The sequence below is a fragment of the Salvia splendens genome, chromosome 12 (assembly GCF_004379255.2).
Source record: "Salvia splendens isolate huo1 chromosome 12, SspV2, whole genome shotgun sequence".
NCBI lineage: Eukaryota > Viridiplantae > Streptophyta > Magnoliopsida > Lamiales > Lamiaceae > Salvia > Salvia splendens.
In genome coordinates, this window is record NC_056043.1 from 9,122,414 (window position 1) to 9,135,239 (window position 12,826).

The window sequence follows — 12,826 nt, forward strand, 5'->3', positions numbered from 1 at the left end:
TCCAACATTCACACCCTGTTTTTGTGTAGATATTAAAGCATTTGGCTAAGGCTTTGTATCGGGTCCATCCATATATATCATTTAGGTTTTATCGTGTTATTATGTGATATATTGTTCTCTGTCGAGGTTTATGGATTATCATTAAACTTTTTATTAATAGAACCAAGGATGTTTGAGACTAAGTATGAGGACATGAGAAATCTTCAGAGCTTTAGAAGTTGTAACTCTCGTAACTCCTAATATGATCAACACTACAACCAACAATCTCAACTGAAGTTTAGTGATATTTGTGATTATCCTAGTAAAGCCCGACTCAGAAATGGAATAATGGATTTATAATCTGAATTCTATCAAGAGTTGATGAAATCACTATCTAGCAATTCTCTTTCTATTTGAACTTTGTTATCTATTTTCTGTGATTCGCTTTATTTGCATTAGTTTAATCAAATCACTCCTTGAATCCAACGATCTAGATAGTGTTAGACGTTTAATCATAGTACTTAAAGCCTAATCATTAATCTTTGTTGATACAATGCTCCCACACACCTTTAGTTATACTATACCTATTTTGTACACTTATGGTCAATTATTGATGTTAATAGAAAGTGAATCACATGTGTCTGCACTAAGCTGAGTTTATAGTTCTTATTATTTTGTACTCCCTCCGTCCCAAGGAAGTTGATCCCTTCCTTGGGTGGTACGGAAATTTATGCAAATTTATTGTGTGTGTGAAGTGGGGGAGTAAAGTAAGAAAGAGAGAATAAAGTAGAGAGAAATGTGCTTCCATTTTTGGTAATAGGTCATTTTAGTTGGAACAAACCAAAAAGAAAAATAGGTTATCTTCAGTGGGACTAAGGGTGTACTATTAGGGGGTGTTCGGTTTGCAAGATTGTATCACGGGATTAAATTAGTAGTGTGTATGGTTCATGAGATTCAATCCCCAACTCAATCCTAGATGGATAATTATGGGATAATTAGTCATAGCTAACCCCTTATGACTAAAATAATCTCACAACTTAATCTTAGATTATATCTTGGTATTATTTTATCTACGAAACCGAACATCACCTTAATTGTTTGTGCTTCATGCACATCTTGAGTGATGTTGTTTCGATCCGTTTAGATTTTGCAACTTTCAATTGTATTTCTTCCTCTCTATCATTTGAATAATTTTGTAGTTGCTCTATTAGTTGTGAGACTGATTATCTCACTAAACAGTTCGATTAGCAAGTCAATTTTGAAAGAGGTCTCAATTAACAAGTGAATCTTACGGATATGATCCTTACATTGATTCTAGCTATTAATCGGCCCTATAGTATAATGTACTAGTACTATTATTTATGTTTTAAATAGGCGTGCTTAAACGGTTCTCCGGTTCTTGGTTAACCGGAATCGAAATTGGAACCGACCGGTTAATTGGAAAACCGGAACTGAATTTTCTTATTTCGGTTCCGGTTCCGGTACCGATTCCAACTTTTTAAATAAAACCGATTTCGGTTCGGAACCGGAACAGGCCGGTTCCTAACCGGGAACCGAATTATAATTCAATTTTATTTTTTTATAATTTAATATACTAATAAATCTAATTTAATTGAATTAATTTTGAATTAAAGTAAAATAATTTGAAACATTGAGTGATTTTTAGATTTAAATAGTGTTGGATTTGCGAGCTCTGTTTCTGAAGTATTTAAAATGTTTAAACCGTGATACTTTGAATCTACAATTATTTCCCCAATCCATTTTTTTTGAACTAACTACAATGAGTAGGACATCATAAGTTTGTTTTTAATTTCCAAAAAACTTATACAAATACAATATCATTTCATATGGTAGAAATTTAACTTTTTAACAAATTAATGTAACAATTCATTTAACATAAGATTTTAGAGCATCAGCAATGGAGGCGTCAAAACCGCGACGCCGATTTTTTGCAGACGCCGGTTCTGACGCCGAACCATTGCGACCGGCGTCGGCGAAATCGGCGTCAGCTTCGGCGTGGCCATGCCGATTCGTGTGATGACGCCGGTTCTAACGCCGATCCTCACGGTGCCATTATAGGCCCCGGATCGGCGTCAGATTATAATTTTTAATTTTTTTTCGAAAACACTATATATACGCGCTTTGAACGTCATTTTCATTCGCACCACTTGTTTTAACGAGTACTCTCTCTATCTTTCTTTCTGTACAAGATCAATAACGAGCAATGGAGAACAACTACGAAGGTACTCCAGTGACTCCCGGGGGATGGTCTCAGACTCCCCCGACTCCCGGGGTAGGGTCTCAGACTCCCCCGACTCTCGGGGTAGGGTCTCAGACTCCCCCGACTCCCGGGGTAGGGTCCCAGATTTCCCCGGCTCCTGGGGGAGGTGGTTGGCCTCCGATGACCGGGTACTACAACATGTACCCGTGGCAGCAGATGATGCCGGGGTGGGCACCCGACATGCAGCCCCCTATGCAGATGATGCCGGGGTGGGCACCCGGGATGCAGCCACCGGCGCAGCAGATGATTCCACCGCCGCAGGGGATGCCCGGGGGGGACAACGCCTATCGGCCGACTTTTGATTTTTCCACCGGTTCTTCGCATACATCGACCCCAATGGATGCACAATATACGGAGACCTTCTCCTTAGCGGACTTGGGTTTTGATATTAACGAGGTTCCGGAAACTCTCATTCAAAGCCAGGGAGTAGGGCGGGGTAAGAAGAAGGGCAAGGCCAAGAAGGTCGGCGAGTCGTCGCAGCCGGAGGAGGATACCGGGTCCGGAGGAAGTGGACGGACGCGGAGAACGTTGCGGTTGCCAAGGCGTGGGTGAGTGTCTGCGACGATCCTCTCGTTTCGAACAACCAGAGGATTGTCAACTTGTGGGCCAAGATAGCCGCAGCCTACAGGGCATTTTGCCCTGAAGGGAGACCGCGCACCGGGGAGGAGTGCCGGAAGTGCTGGGACCGAATCAGGTCTGGCGTCTCTCGATTTTCGGGTTTGTACGCCAACGCCCTCCGCATGCAAACCAGTGGCCAAACAGAGGAAGACTGCAGGAGGATTGCGGAGAGAGCATACCCCGATCCGCAGAAGAAGTACTATGAGTTCACCTACTGGAACTGCTACGTTGTGCTCAACGAGTCAGAGAAATTCCGGGCAGGTGTCGAGGCTGGCTGGCCGAAGAAGCAGAAACTGAACTATACCGGAGATTATAGCGGCAGCAGCGGTGGTTCGACAGACCTCCCCGAGACGGCCCATGAGGTCCCGACCCCTCGTTCGTTCGGTCGCCGACCTCGCCCGGTTGGCCAAAGGCGGGCGCAACAGGTTGCGAGGGCGGGCACCCCGAGTTCCCAGGGGGTCCATTCGGCATCCCCCCTCGGCAGGTCTACCGAGGAGCTCAAATTCTTCGCGCGCCAACAAACGCGCGCTCAAATGGTGAAGACCTTAGCCGACTTCCAATCGGCGATGGACCCCGAGATGAAGGATTATCTTCGTGTATTGCTCCAGAGCCAGCGTGAAGAATTGGAGGCGATGAGGAGGGAGACCAGCGGGAATAGCCGCGACGTAGGTGGCGACAGAGGCGGTGGCGACGACGATGAAGAAGGGCTGGGCGACGATGGAGACGAGGACGGCGGCGAGGAGTGATTTTTTTTTACTTTTTTAATTGTACTTTTTAATTTTTGTACTTTTTTTAAATTATTGTACTTTTTTAAAAAAAATTAATGTACTTTTTAAATTTTAATAGTATTATTCGAATTTCCCGTATTTGTCTCGTAAATTAAATTCCGTATGTTGATACGATTGTAAATTAAATTATATAATTGTTATTAGTGATGTGGATAGGTAGTGGGAAGACTATGTGAAGGCTATTTGATGTCCAGTTGATGGGGCAAGCTGATGTGGCAGGAAAATTTTAGTGCTGATGATGTGGCAGTGTAAAGGCTATGTGAGGGCTATGTGGAGTCCAGTCTCATTGTGGATGCTCTTAACATGTTTGTGAATAATTTATTAATTGTTCCGTTATAATCCAAAAAGTCACAACAAGATCAATTAGTATTAGAAATTCCATTGAATATTTGTTTAGCCAAAAAAGGGAAAATGGAATTCAATTTTAAAACTTATTTTTTTTAAAATGGCTAAAGTTTCGAACTCCTATTTTTTTATTAAAAAATTGCTAACATAAACTAGTCCGACCTACTACACTTGGCATCTCTCTCATTCATACATGAATATTATTGTATTGTTGTTGCTTTGTATTTTTTTGTGTATTTATTTGAATTTTTAGGTATTATTTGTTATATTTTTAGATGTTGGATTATTATTTTTTTGTATTGAACTATTTAAAATTATAAATAAATTCGGATTAAAATTACACGTCTGTTCCGGTTCGAAACCGGAATATACCGGTTCTTAACCGACCGGTTCCAAACCGGAACCGATCAGTTTTGATTCCGGTTCTAGGATTTATGAAAATTTAAAACCGGTTAACCGGTCCGGTTAGAACCGGAACCGGCCGAATAAACAGGACTAGTTTTAAAGCTTGTGTCGATGTAAAATTTGTCAATTAGTCTTTATTAGATGCGTGACTTCTCAGAATATCTTTCGTGCTTATAATGCAATTAATTCTCGGGGAAAAAGAAGGAAAAAAAAGTTGAGATTAAGTGCTCGAGTTTTTTTTTTCTTTTCTTTTTTTTCTTTTTTTCTCTTTTTTTTCTTTTTTTTTTCTTTTTTTTTCTTTTTTAAGTGCTCGAGATTAAGTGCTCGAGTTTATTACAATTACTTTATTAGTAGGTGAAAAAATTATCAGCAATTAATTAGATACCAAATCTAGATTATTAAACACTGCATTTGTCCAAAATAAGAAAGTCTTCAGCCAAAACTGGTAAGTAAGAGAGATATTGGCAAAAAAATGATAGAAATAGTATACATGCTGTGTCAAATTGCCAATATATATGCTAAGATACGACATATAATACGAGAATATCACGCAGAGGATCATCCTTTTCCTTTTTCACGTCAAACTATACGACTTAATACAAAAATAAATCCAAATTATTGGATTAATTATAGCTTTGGCCAAAATAACTCTTACACTCAACTCTCAATAAGAATTTCGATGTTTATTAGTGTGAAAGTTTACCCAATCAACCACACGGAAACGTGAGACAGTTGCATCAGTCAACTTCCCCTATTTATTGTATACATTTCCTTCAAACAAAACAAGAAACCTATTTAATTAAATCTCTACCAATTTTAATCTTTTAGTAGTACTACTATATATATTAGCCAAACTCCACACATAAAATCTCTGTGCAAAAGGAAAACAAAAAAAAAAACTAGATAGTAAAAAATAAAGAATGGGTGATGGAATTGTGCAAAGGGCTCTATCCAGCCTTGGCAAAGGCTTCGATTTATCATCCGATTTCCGACTGAAATACTGCAAGGGCGACGGCCGCCTTGTCCTCCTCAACGAGTCCGACACCTGGGAGCTTCGGGTCCCGGGGTTCGGATCCCTGGCTGACGTGTCAAACGACATAAAATGCGACAAGGGCGACCGTACGAGGTACCAGACTGACATCCTCGACTTCAAGAAGGTTAAACCATTAGCCAGTAGCTTTGACGGTTAAGCCATGAATCAGTAGCTTCACCGGTTCATTTACCGATCCGGTTTTTTATTTATTTTTCAGATGTCGGAAATTTTCAACCAGAAAAGCTCGATGGGCGGGAAGGTACCGTCGGGGCTTTTCAACTCGATGTTCGGGTTTCAGAGCGGGTCGTGGGCCGTGGATGCTTCGAATACGAAGAATCTAGGGTTGGATGGGTATTACATCGTGTTATTTACACTTCGTATTGATCGACATCCTTTGATTCTTGCTGATCATGTAAGAAATGAAGTTCCTACGAAGTGGGACCCAGCTGCTCTTGCCAGGTAATTGATCAATTACTAATTTACGTTAATCTGCTTATAGATGAAATTAAAAGAGTGTGGAGTTGAAATTTACAAATTATAGTAGAGTTATTTTTTTGAATTGATTGTCATTTGTACCATTATGGTAAAAGATGTTAGAATAAGGGAACCTTTTCTTTTTTTTTTGGAACTTTTTAATACAATTTGCCAAAGAAATAAGCTTAGTCAAACATCCTCAAAATGGATTTCTTCCAAACGAGATTACAAAATGGATTTCTTCCAAACGAGTATTAATGTTGACCCACAAATATATAAATAATACTAATGCACATGTAATGTGACTTCAAAAACATAGTTGGTCTCTGTCTATCTCTATATGTATTTCTCTAAGTACTAATTGCATGCGACATTACGAAGACTTATAAGTTAATTGAACATTTCAAACTTGGAAATATACTTCAAATTTCAAAATTCTCTTAAGAGTATCAACTATCAACTATCAACTTTGCACCTCTTTAACTACATTAGCTAATTTTCTATTTGACCACTTCAATTGATTTTTTTAGATCATTTTCTTTTTTCTTTTGTTCTTGACATGTCTTTGTAATTCAATTAGTTGAAATCTCCATTATTTTAGATTTGGGACATAATATTTTTTTAAATTTTTTTTAACATAAGTACTACTAACAATGTGGAGTAGCAAAGTTGGATTGTTGCTTTCACCATAGTTTGAGACTTGGTCCGTTTACCTTAAAAATTTCTTAAGTCTGTCAAATTTTCCATTATCAATTTAAGAAAATGACAATACTCTAGAGAGCTTAGATTAATATGGTCATGTTAATTAGTGGGAGGTTGATGAATAATTTTGGAATGTGACAGATTTATTGAAAAATATGGTACTCACATAATTGTGGGGCTGAGCATAGGTGGAAAGGATGTAGTATTAGTAAAGCAAGATAAATGTTCAAACATGGACTCATCACACCTCAAGAATCATTTGGATAATCTTGGTGATCAGTTGTTCACTGGGGCCTGCCCCTTTTCTCCAAATCATCCCAATCAACTACTACAAAACAACAAGGTTTTTTTTCTTTCTTCCAATTTCCTTTGTTTTTTCCTTCTTAAGTCGTCATTATTATTGAGACTAGTGTTTATATTAATGAATCACAGGAACCGCAAGCTTTCCGTGAGATATTTGATCCACAGCCAAATCTCTTCAGCAACTACGCCTCAGCAACTTCAAAAGATGTAGGTTTTGATGATACATGTAGAAATGTGATGAAATTCAATTCCAATTTAAATGAATGTCAAAGCAGAGCCCCTAAGTTGGACTTTAAGTCTGACATGGGATGTATTTATGGTAAATGTGAGGGAAAAGAGAAATAAATGGAAATTGGGATGTGTGTAGGGGATAAGTGTGATATGTTCAAGAAGAGGTGGAGATCCAAGAGTGAGCACACATTGTGAATGGCTGCCAACAGTTGGATCAAAGCCAGATGCCATTCATTTCAACTTCATTCCAATCACTTCTCTTCTTAGAGGTGTCCCTGGCAGAGGCTTCTTGTCCCATGCCATCAACCTCTACCTTCGTTGTAACTTACTCTCACTTAAATCATCTCACATTAACATTAAATAATTGCTTAAAATTAATAAAAAAATTATTTATGGACAGATAAGCCTCCAATTGGAGACTTACAGTACTTCCTGGACTTTCAAGCCCATAAAATATGGGCCCCAATTCACAGCGACCTCCCTTTGGGCCCGAAATTAAATAAGGCTTTGCAAACTCCATCTCTCAGTTTCAATTTGATGGGCCCAAAGCTATATGTCAATACTACTCAGGTGAGATAAATTAGCATAAATTTATTCCCTAACTCAATGATTTATTAGTAGAATTATCAGCTAATAAGGTCCCATTATTGAATGTGAATAGGTCACGGCGGGAAACACCCCTGTCACTGGAATACGATTATATCTCGAGGGAATCAAGTCTAACAGGTACTTACTATTAATTTACAATCAATTTTGGATCAGTTGCAGATTTAATATATATTTATATTTATATTTATAGTAGCAAAATATGAATATCTTGCTTTGTAACATTCGCATGTGTATTCAGGTTAGGAATACACCTCCAACAGTTGGTAAACCCACCGGTGCTCCTAGAAGACAAGCTCCACCACCAAGGCACGTGGCGGGGCACGGAGGACACACCCGACCACCACCGCTACCTCGAGCCAATCCACTGGAAGAAATTCTCCCACGTGTGCACCGCCCCCGTCAAGTACGACCCGCGGTGGCTCAACCCGGGGGCCGAGGCCGCCTTCATCATCACCGGAGCCCAGCTCCACGTCAACAAGGACGTCCTCCACCTCCGCCTCCTCTACACCAGGGTCTCCGCCACCTGCATCATCCAGTCCAACTGGATGCAGACCGCTTCCGCCAACCATTCGTTCAAATCAGGTTTTTTCTCCTCGATCAGCACATCCATTACCGGGACCACTGACAAGGATAAGTCGGAGCCGGTGATCATGGACTCTGCCGTGTACCCAACGGGGCCACCTGCACTGACGCAGAAGATGCTCAAATTTGTGGACACGACAGAGCTTTGCCGGGGCCCGTCAGATAGCCCCGGGCATTGGCTGGTGACGGGGGCCAAGTTGGACGTCGAGAAGAGGAAGATATGCTTACGGGTTAAGTTCTCTTTGTTGAACCTTTCCTCGCAGGCAAACACTATATACTAAGGGGCCGTTTGGTAGCTATGTTACGGCTAGATAAGGGGATTAATCCGGGTTTATTTGTGCATTTGGTAGCTATGTTAGTAAACTTAATAGCCCGTGTTTTGTATCCGGCCAGCACAAAGCCCATTGAAAAATCTATGTTTCAATTATATATGTAACCAGCCATTTTGCCATTTTACATATCAAGAATACCTAGTTAATTTTACAAAATACATTTTTACCCATAATTTAAAATTTTCTAAACCTAATCCAAAATAAACGCCTCACTACACAAAAAATAATCCTCACTTCAAAAAAATTGGGACAAGAAGTTCTTCCACAATACTCTCATTCTGCCTCCCTCCATTTCTTCCGGCAACTCAAACATCCGGTGAATCCATTTCTTCCGGCGACTCTATTTCTGAATCAAGGTTAGGACTTTTGCAAGTATTCTTCAAGATTTACCTGAAATACCTTGAAAAAACCCTCAAATCTCTTGGCCTATTTCAATGCTAATTTGTTGGACTATTTCTCCAATCTCTAATTGTGTGACTATATCATCTCCGGACACATTGCAGCTACTGACATGGTGATTTGCTCATTTGCAGATTTTTGTTAAACCTGGCCTCTTGAGCTTGTTCAAATTTGATACAGATCTTGACATTACGTTGCAAAGGATTGAGTTTGTCCAACTCAGAGAGTGGACAGAGAGAGAGAGCACGATCCATAGAGAGAGGGAGACGAGGGAGACGAGGGGGAAGGGAGAGGGAAGGCGGTGACGGTGGTGGCGCCATGGAGAATCGCCAGTGCATGGAGAGGAGATTGAGGAAGACGGTGGTTTTGGGAATTTGGAGAAGTATAGTAGAGAGAAAATGAGGAAGATGGTGATTTTGGGATATTGGAAATTTGGAGAAGTGTAGTAGACAGAGAGCCGTAGAAGAGAGAGACAACAATTATTCTTTAAGGATAGTTTAGGGATTAATTTAAATTAATGAGGATACTTTTGACAATCATAATTTTATCCTTATTTGTAACTTGTTGTACTAAACACTTAAATATGATAACTCGTAATTATCTTAAGCTATCAAACACCCAATCAAGGTAAATAAACAAATTGAAACTATGATAAATATCACGAATTATATCATGTCTAGTCGAAACATGACATTGCTACCAAACGATGCCTAATATGTCACGTGCAGATATAGAGAAAGGAAAAAGATGGTTAGCATTTCTTCTTTCTTTTAATGGAATTTTTTGCCCAATAAATATAGTATTTTCAGCATTCGTTACAAGTAGAAGCTGTTGCAGAATCTTAAAAATGATTAATAAAGTTTCTCAAGCGAAAATATTTTCTTTTATTTAAGAAAAATAAGGCAGTAAACTAACATAGGAGTTACGGCTACATAGCGGCTGCTAACCGCATACAAAATTTCTCATCATAATTTTAGCAAACAAATAGAAGTACAATTCTACAGCAACAGTTCAGCAATCTGGACAGCATTTAACGCAGCACCCTTGCGTATTTGGTCTCCGCAAACAAATATGTCCAACCTATTTTCACAAGAGACGTTCGTGTTGATAATCATACCACATTTCATAAACTAGTCTAATATAAACAGATTCTTACCCGTAGTTCCCTTCTTGAGACACATCTTGCCGTATTCTTCCTACTGCAACATCATCTTTGTTAGAAACTTCTAGTGGGGTGGGGAAGTTGTTCGCTGCACGATCATCAATCACCACCACACCCGGGGCATTGTTAAGAATCTCCCTTGCCGCGTTCTGATGGAAATAAGAGGTCAGCATAGAAGAGGAATATATCATTCTTGCACATTATTATTGGTAGATAATTCTGACACTCGCATCGGACAAGAGAGAAATAGTCCAAGTAACAAATTTTACCTCGTCTAGAGGTGTCTCGAACTGAAGATTGACACTCTCAGCATGAGCACGCATGACAGGTACTCGAATACATGTGGCAGTAACTTTGACATCATCGTTGTTCTGCAGGGAATGACAGAGGAATCGCTTAGACAGCTGACATAGTATAAATTATGTTATATCAATTAAAAATCTGTAGAACTAAACCAAAAATGTTACCCATATCTTCCTTGTCTCTTTAACTAATTTCATCTCCTCTTCGTTGTATCCATTTGAAAGAATGGGTGCATTATGCGAGAACAAGTTGAAGGCATACTGTAGATTTAAGAAATTTAATAGAAAGCAATATCGAGAAGATGAAGAGAATGGTTATAACCGACAAGAGTTGCGATACAAAAGAAGGAAGACAGATTTGTTGACCTGCTGGCTAAAGATGTTACAAGTGGGCTCTTTGCCTTCCAGTACCTGTTAAGAAACAATGATTTTTCATTCATCCACAAGTTGGCAGATAGACTTAGATCAAAACATGGAAAAGAAAATAAGAGAAAATAATACCTCACGAGTCTGCTGTTCCAGCTCTTCCATTGCTGCAGCACCTGCACCACTAGCTGCCTGGTATGTGCTGACAACCATACGCGTTACCTGCATAGCATAATTGGCAATATCCGACAATGGGACACGCACAGTCCATGAGAACACGACCAAAGATATGCCAAAAACTAGGATATAATCCAGTACTTGAAGACAACTTTTGAAAGTATCTCAGCTCAAAAATTCAATTTCGTTTTCAGTAAACGAATAGCTTGCAATAGACCTTAATCAGAACTTGGGTTAAGATCTATGGTGTTTATGCAGTTCATTTAATATGTGCGAACATCATGTTTATCAACGACTGTAAGCAGATCGATGCCTCTCCCTTTTGTAGATTAAACTGCAAAATGTTGATAGTATAGACTCTTGTCCATTTATCTAGCCCCATCTGTAACAATTCTTCAACCAAACAATGTAGCTATCACAGCATACCCGTTCGAGACTACTATGCCACACTCCACGAGCTACTACCAACAATTAGGGATCAGAAACAAAATCTATATTTCTTATTTCTCCTCAACTCCTTATGCAACCAACCACAATCCACCCTTACCTTACTAGCATAGAAAGCATAATAATCCAAATTGCACTTAAAATTAAGGGGTTGAGAGATCATAGAACGCATACTAATTAATTATTAAGCTTCTAATGGAGCATGATGATAAAAAAAAAAGAGAGAAAAAACTGTACTTTTGCACGGCGATGTAACGGCGTGGCGGCCATGAGACAAATAATCGTGGAGCAATTCGGATTGGCAATCAGCGCCCCTTTCCCGCTCCCGAGCTTGATTCCGTCAATGGACTCGGGATTGACCTCCGGTATGACGAGCGGAACCCCCTCGTGCATCCTGAAGGCGGAGCTGTTATCCACCACAATGGTGCCCTTCTCCGCCGCAATTGGGCCGAACTTCTTGCTAATGCTCCCACCGGCGCTGAACAGAGCAATGTCGACGCCGTCGAAGCTGTTCTCGGTCAATTCCTCGACGGTGTAATCCCGATTCTCGTAATTGAGAGATTTTCCGGCGGAGCGTTTGGAGGCGAGGAGCTTGAGGGATCGGTAGGGGAAGTCTCGGTCGGATAGGACGGAGAGGAACTCCTGGCCTACGGCGCCGGTGACTCCGACGATGGCGATGGAGGGGCCGTCGTCGCGGAGGGACATGCGGACAGAGAAGGGGGCATTGGAAGAGCGGGAAACGGGGAGCGCGGTGGTTTTGTGGAGAAAGGGGGAGGTGAGATGGTGGTGGTGGTGCAGAGAGAGTGCGGGGAGCTTCATTTCTTTGGATATTGGAAAAATGGGTGGCGCCGGCGGCCTTTGGTTTCGTAGGGTTAAATGGGGCAGATAGTCTCGTTGGCGGCCAAATTCACTTTTTAAACACAAATCAAATCCAAAGTATATTTTCTATACAAAATAGTACTACAACTAATATGTACGTAGATTTATTAAAATAATTTAAATTAAATTATTTACCTTTAGTTCACGCAAATTTCAAATATTGAGATAATAATTATTAGCAAATTACATTGTAATAATTTCAATTTAATCAAAAAAGTTGACATAGTTCAAATGAACTCCAACTAAAAGTAAACGTAATGGGTTATAAATAATATATCAATGTATTACTATTAAAAAAGTCACTTAAATTTATTTCAATGAAACTTTTAACTTTTAAGTAAATGTAAGAGATTAATATTGGACTTTAGTCTTTTTGAAAATATAACCTGAACAGTGATAGTTTATTACTACT

The 12,826-nt window shown here is 39.8% G+C and overlaps 2 protein-coding genes across 4 annotated transcripts; one reads left to right on the plus strand and one right to left on the minus strand.

Annotated features, from left to right (window-relative positions):
* Positions 1–5,204: 5,204 nt before the first annotated feature.
* Positions 5,205–8,838, plus strand: LOC121759517 (MACPF domain-containing protein At1g14780-like). 3 transcript variants are annotated; one of them, XM_042155130.1, is made up of 9 exons: positions 5,205–5,573; positions 5,667–5,676; positions 5,722–5,908; positions 6,767–6,968; positions 7,058–7,135; positions 7,296–7,479; positions 7,560–7,729; positions 7,821–7,885; positions 8,007–8,838. In XM_042155130.1, the coding sequence occupies exons 1-9, from the start codon at positions 5,337–5,339 to the stop codon at positions 8,629–8,631; spliced, it is 1,758 nt and encodes a 585-aa protein (XP_042011064.1). In that variant the 5' UTR covers positions 5,205–5,336; the 3' UTR covers positions 8,632–8,838. The 3 variants fall into 3 exon arrangements, with proteins under 3 accessions (XP_042011064.1, XP_042011063.1, XP_042011062.1); XM_042155129.1 differs by having other exon boundaries at positions 5,667–5,908; positions 7,296–7,476; XM_042155128.1 differs by having other exon boundaries at positions 5,208–5,573; positions 5,667–5,908.
* Positions 8,839–9,941: 1,103 nt separating this feature from the next.
* On the minus strand, positions 9,942–12,747 carry LOC121759757 (aspartate-semialdehyde dehydrogenase-like). The gene is made up of 7 exons (XM_042155446.1): positions 11,773–12,747; positions 11,047–11,133; positions 10,912–10,956; positions 10,711–10,806; positions 10,513–10,614; positions 10,238–10,392; positions 9,942–10,161 (listed from the first exon to the last, which is right to left on the minus strand). Exons 1-7 carry the CDS (start codon positions 12,352–12,354, stop codon positions 10,080–10,082), a joined length of 1,149 nt encoding a protein of 382 aa, XP_042011380.1. The 5' UTR covers positions 12,355–12,747; the 3' UTR covers positions 9,942–10,079.
* Positions 12,748–12,826: the final 79 nt, after the last annotated feature.

What these genes read in the sequence shown, in the direction of transcription:
- LOC121759517 (XM_042155128.1), top strand. Translation starts at nt 5,337, where the DNA reads ATGGGTGATGGAATTGTGCAAAGGGCTCTATCCAGCCTTGGCAAAGGC. An exon ending in ACATCCTCGACTTCAAGAAG is followed by an intron (nt 5,574 to 5,666) that starts GTTAAACCATTA and finishes TTTATTTTTCAG; the next exon opens with ATGTCGGAAATTTTCAACCA. An exon ending in CCTCAGCAACTTCAAAAGAT is followed by an intron (nt 7,136 to 7,295) that starts GTAGGTTTTGAT and finishes GGATGTGTGTAG; the next exon opens with GGGATAAGTGTGATATGTTC.
- LOC121759757 (XM_042155446.1), bottom strand. Translation starts at nt 12,354, where the DNA reads ATGAAGCTCCCCGCACTCTCTCTGCACCACCACCACCATCTCACCTCC. An exon ending in CGTTACATCGCCGTGCAAAA is followed by an intron (nt 11,134 to 11,772) that starts GTACAGTTTTTT and finishes TATGCTATGCAG; the next exon opens with GTAACGCGTATGGTTGTCAG. An exon ending in TGGAACAGCAGACTCGTGAG is followed by an intron (nt 10,957 to 11,046) that starts GTATTATTTTCT and finishes GTTTCTTAACAG; the next exon opens with GTACTGGAAGGCAAAGAGCC.